At 37.9% G+C, this 6,000-nt stretch overlaps 1 protein-coding gene across 1 annotated transcript in view; it reads right to left on the reverse strand.

Annotated features, from left to right (window-relative positions):
- CIT (citron rho-interacting serine/threonine kinase) overlaps positions 1–5,596 on the reverse strand; it is a 65,780-nt gene extending 60,184 nt beyond the window's left edge. The window contains exons 1-6 of the mRNA XM_036393541.2: positions 5,335–5,596; positions 4,356–4,457; positions 4,025–4,167; positions 3,074–3,167; positions 1,504–1,707; positions 817–970 (exon numbers count right to left, since the gene is read on the reverse strand). Of these exons, the coding sequence (XP_036249434.1) occupies positions 817–970; positions 1,504–1,707; positions 3,074–3,167; positions 4,025–4,167; positions 4,356–4,457; positions 5,335–5,574 (937 nt within the window). The 5' untranslated portion in view covers positions 5,575–5,596. The remainder of the gene's footprint in view (positions 1–816; positions 971–1,503; positions 1,708–3,073; positions 3,168–4,024; positions 4,168–4,355; positions 4,458–5,334) is intronic.
- Positions 5,597–6,000: the final 404 nt, after the last annotated feature.

A 6,000-nucleotide genomic window follows, 5' to 3' on the forward strand; every position in this document is an offset into this window, starting at 1 on the left:
TTGACAAAAAACATAAGGCAGACATGTTGCTTGCCCAGATAATCTTACAGTCCAAATAATTTAAAATACTCTCCAACACAATCAGATCCCCATACAGAGATCACTGATGAACTGTGAAGTATTTGCTTTTGCCACGGAGCTGGTGCCTCAGTACTTCCAAATACCAAATTCCATTGCTTGCATAGTATTATAAACAGTTTTCTGCATAAAGAATTATCTGGTTCACTGGTTTTATTCTATTCCTGGTTGAATGAACAGATTTTTCACCCAAAAAAAAAGCAGTAATACATTATCCCCATTGACTTTGACAAAAAGCTCCAATGGCCCTTATGGCCACAGACATTTCATCACCTGCTGGGACTACAAAAAATAAACCAACCTTAAGTAAAGTTGGTCCACAAGCAGCAAAAGAGAAACCTGAAGATACAACAACAACAAGAAAAGATGAAGCCAAAATTTAGCAAACTGAAGTGGGAAAGGCCTGAAAAAACATACTGATGCCTTTTAATCTGAAGGACATGGAAAGGACCATTTTGATTTTCCAGTCTAGTGCCTGCAGTAATATGGCAATTCTATCAGGAATTCATGTGGAGTTTAATAAAACATCCTCCTACCTTACAATTTTTACCTGAGATGTTAACATAGCCTTTGCAAAAACCAAAATGAGCTGTTTTGTTAAAAACACCTGCTCCAGGAACCAGTCCTGTTTCATTAGGAATAATTCAGATCAAACACACTTTAATACTCATTGTATAACTTTTCCCAGTACCAAAAAAACCCAGAAATTGTTTATAAATACAATTTTATTCTACTTACAATTACGGATATTGTTCCAGTCAATTTTAGAAAAAAATGGATGGCAGCAGAGATCCTCATAGCCCAGCCTTTCCTTCTGCCCACAGAGCAGGCTCTGGATCAGGTCAAGAAAGTCACTGCTAACTTTCACATCCTCTGGGAACTTCAGAAATCTCTGCATTAGAAAGAAATGGATTTCTGCTCAGTAGGAAAACAGGCTCAGAACAGGAAGATTAAGTTTCATTATTCTGAGATATGTCAGGTACAAAGGATGAATATTTATAGCACACAAATAAAAGCATGGTGCATTTTATCCAAGTAGGCTTTTATATGCATTTACTGCAGTAAAGATAAGAACACAGGAACAACCATTCCCACCCAGGCAAATGGTATCCCAGGTCAGCATCTTATGCTGAACAATGGCCAATGGCACACACAAATGGAAGAGTAAAACAAGATATTACCCCAGAAAATTCTCACAAACTTCCAAAAGGTGGGTCATAGAATTTTTTGAATTGGGAATGATGACACCTGTTACAAAAAATAACTTGATACCTACAATACCTATATAAATACAACACAATGCACATATTCCAAATATTTGATGAACGTGACAAAGAGACATCCATAAACTTTCATGTAAAGCTGAGAAAAACAGCCTTCAGTTGCAGCCTTTTTACTTGAGAACAGGGAAGGAGATCTCTCTACCTGGAAGTTCATGATGTTATTGAAAGTCTTTGCTGAAGTGCCTTCAGTGAAGGGAGACCTTCCATAGATCATTTCATAGGCAATGACTCCAAGGGACCACCAGTCACACTCAGGGCCGTAGGAGGCTTTGCCATCCCCTCCCAACCCTGTCAGCATCTCTGGTGCCATGTAGTCAGGTGTGCCCACAGGGAGCCTGGCATTTACCTGGGAGCAAAGATAAACCAAGTGAAATTACAGCACTTTGTGTTCAATGGCATTATTACCACGTTCTTGCTAATAAAACAAAGGTTTTATTTTTCCCCTCACCCTTTTTCTATTTTTTTTTAACAAGACGTAATTTTCAGCCCTCCATGTGAATTTTAAGAAAGTAATTTTAACCAAAGCTGTTCAGCAAATAAGCACCAGGTTAAGGAAACCACTGATAAACAAAGGGAGCTATTTGATGTAGTCAAATTATCAGAGCTAATTGTTACTATAAAGTACAAACTGCTAAAGTAGAAAAGTAGCATCCCAAAAAGCACAGAAATATTAAACTGATGTTTGTTTTAAACAGCAAACATGCTCTGCTTCAACTAGTATTAACAGGGACATCATAGCTGAAATTTCAAAAATGGTCAAGTTCAGACAGAAACACTTCCTGCCCTCATTACATTCTCTGTCATCTTTTTACCTAGTGTTCATGAACAGCAAAGCACTAATGTTTGAATTTCTGGACTGCTTAGAAAAGGTAAATCAGGAGCCAATGCTACAATCATTTTTGTGCTAAGTGGCATAAAGAATGAAACAAAACTGCAGGGAGGCTAACACAAAAACCTATGAGTGACTGAAGCGATAGTGTGAAGAAAAAGTTTCAAAGGAAAATGCAATGCAGAGAAGCACTGAAAATGTAAGAGCAAGGAAAAACAGGATATTAAGAATCACATTACAAAGAAAATGTTATGGAAAAATAAAAACTGTAAAACAAGACAGAAATATGGTGCAGAACTTCATGTTCTCACTTAGACACATTTAAATTTTAAAAATTTTCACTTGAAGTTGTGTGCAGTTAACAAAACTTACAAGCAACTTATAAAACACTCCACTGATTTAGATTTGATGCAGTACTTTGTGGTGAGTGAAGCCCAGAATATTTAAATGTGACTCATTTTGATCAAGAGCTCCCCAGTCTTCAAAATTATGAACTTAGTTACAACAGGCCACAATTTTCATTCCAACTATAAATCCACGTCCCCTTTAAACACAGCATTGAACAGCTGTAAGAACCTGTAGAAGTATGATTTTGCAACCCAGTGCAGCACCATGAGAAAGGTAAAGGTAAGTCTGCTTTCTTGTGTATTAATATTTTAATAAGCAAATATGTATTTGCTGAGGGCTGAAAAAGATACTTTAGCTCATGCTTGAAAAGCCATTCACAAATGGAAAAATACAATTGTGAATAGATTCCATAGTGGGCAAGAAAGGCAGAAGAGAAGAGCAAGGTGTAATCAAAGAACAGATACCAAGTTAGTTGTCCTTTTTCAACTGGACTATCCAAGCAAGGCACAGATAAAGTTTAAATCCACATTATTACCGTTTTGTTTACAGTCATTTTGGCAGCTGACCCAAAGTCCACCAGTTTAATGTGTCCTGTTCTGTCAATAAGAACATTTTCTGGTTTGATGTCCCTGTAGGCCAGAAGAAAGCAATCAGAACCTTTCCAGACCATTCCCTACTGGCACATCCAGATTGCAGGATATTCCTATTCAGCTATACTCAACCACATGCATAAAGCCTTCAAGTGGGAGTTTTTTCCAAAAATTGCCCTGTTTCCAAGCAAATATGGAAGTATTACAGCTCCCCTAATTTCATGGAAGGTTAATAATTATTGACAGCAGATGAAAATAGAAGGTGATTTTGCACCTTGACCACATTGTAACTGTCTTACAGTCAAGTATTTTGTATTTTTCTTCCCAAACTCCCTCACAACTTATTCTGTACATCTTCCAAATTCAGCCAGTGACCGGGCACTAGAAAGCCACAGCCCATGCTCTAAGTGCAGCCACTACAAGCTCTTGGAAATAATATACTTGCTAACATTTCCACACCCTCCGAATGGAAGAGCTTTTTTAAATACCAGTATGATTTGAAAATGCACACAGTAACTGTCTCCAAGCCCTGAGAGAAAACTCTGCGATATTTAACTACTCCAACATCCTATGCTGCCCTGTTCACCAATCAGCACACAACCATTTTTAACAATTACATTAATTCCCTATAGTATTTGGTGCCAAAAGCAGCAATCCATGGAAAATATTTAAATTTTTTATAGTGCAATATTAAGGCTTCTTTTTACTGAGCCTCCAGAAAAATATATGTAACAATCCTTTCTTGATATTGGTCTGAACTTTACATCAAAGTTAATGCCCTGAGCTACAATTATAGTTGGGAGTCTGATTAATTTTCTCATTTTGTCCTCTGACATAGCATGTGAAATACTGAAAGAGGACAGAATACAGAAGCACCCAAAGGAACCTTGACGTACCGGTGGACATAACCCATCTGATGGACACTGTGAATGGCCAAAACCAACTCTGCAAGGTAGAACTGCACCATGTTCTCATCCAGCTGGTCCTCATATCTGTTTAAGAGTGACAGCAAGTCCCCTCCAGGCTGATACTCCATAACCTACATACAATTTTAAAGGAACAGATATACAAGATATTCCATTCAACTCCCCAGTATGGCACTGGGCATATATCAAACAGTGCAGGAAAATGTACAGAAAACAAGCACATTTCAACCATCACATTATTCTTTAATAAACCAACAACAATGGTGTTCAGTAGAGGAGAAAATCAAAAACTAGGCATTACCAAGTAGAGATTTTTCTTGTCTTGAAATGCATACTGTAATTGTGGAATCCATGGACTGGTGCTCTGAGCTAATATGCTGCGTTCTTCCTCAAAAAATGACACCTACCAAAAAAGTGTTCAGTTACATCATGATGAGAGGGAGTCAGAATATATTATAATCCCCTAGTTTTAGAAAAACTTGGCACACATCCCAAAAAAATTACACAGAAATTATTAAGTGCTGTTTCCTGAGCAAGTGCCATGTGAGGGTAGCACCATACTTTGCTTTCTTGTCAATCTGGGCCCCAGAAAGGGTCATTTTAGTCAGGCTCCATTTCTCCTAGCCACAAACAATGCTGAGGGCTATCAGGAGCAACCTTAGTGCACCATGTATTGGGAACAACTGATGCAGATATTGTATAAATTCATGAGGTCTCTCATGGAGTATCTCTGTCCTACTTGTCATCTCATGTCAGCAAAGATTAACTTCTGTTTCTCACCAAACTATGAGAACAACCTCCATTATCCCTTTTTTAAGTTTCCAAGTAACACATTTCTCAAGCTAGCGAGAGGCTCTCCATAAAAATCCAGTCACCACAGTTTGCCTTCACACCCACTCCTGACATTCTACTTCGCTCTTTAAAATAAAAAAAAAAAAACCTTAATGAATAGATTGTCTGAAAATTCAAACCATCTTCAACAAGATCAATACTGATTCAGTGTTTTCATCATCTGTTTTTCTTTTTTTATAATTAGATGGGAAGCTCTTTACAACAAGGGCCATGTTTTGGTACCTGAGGATGGCACCTCACCCAGCAGACCCATAGACTGTGACTTTTAAACACAGCAAAACTACTCACAAATTTATTGCTTCGCTCAAATGTAGGATGAACTTTCTCAAGATATATTTTTAACTCAGTTCTAATAATAGTGACAGAAAGGAAGTGTTCAACAAATTGCAATTTATCCTCCTAGTCTCATAAGAGAAAAACATACATACGTGCTCCTGTGCCAGCAAGGACTCCTTGCTCATCACCTTCATGGCATAGACATCACCAGTGACTTTCTCTCTCACTACTTTGACATCTGCAAAGTGACCACAGCCAACCACACTCTTTACTTCAAAGTCCTTCACACTGGGTTGCAGTTCCTTTAGTTCAGCGATAGCCTCTGCATCTATAAAAATAAAACACTTATTTTTACATTTGGCAACTGGCATTTTATAAAAAAGAGACAACATCGAAACTGGAGAATAAAATTAAAAAAGCTCCAGCAAACCAAAACCAAAAAAATCCCAACATTCAGTTCCAGATTCTCAAGAAATGTTAAATCTTTCCAGAATATGCTTCTTAAAAATAACAGCATGCATCAGAACTAGAAAAAGACTGTATCAATGCAGAGTTAAGTCTGAAATATGGTACATACAAAAGGATCAGGAAATGCTAAGACAGTTCCCATGGCAACCATAATTCTGTCCCATTCATAACATCAGAGGCTGAGAACCTCTTTGGTTCCTAATTTCTTTCCAGCCATCCTTTATCAATACAAAGTATATTCCCTAAACATGATGGCTTTACCCAGCAAGTTCTAGTCCAGGGGCAGGGTTTGCTCCTCTGCCTGAGGGAGGCACCAGTCTATTGTCTAACAACCAACCAGAGGCATTTAC

This window comes from Molothrus ater, chromosome 18, assembly GCF_012460135.2.
Source record: "Molothrus ater isolate BHLD 08-10-18 breed brown headed cowbird chromosome 18, BPBGC_Mater_1.1, whole genome shotgun sequence".
In the NCBI taxonomy this organism is placed as follows: Eukaryota; Metazoa; Chordata; class Aves; order Passeriformes; family Icteridae; genus Molothrus; species Molothrus ater.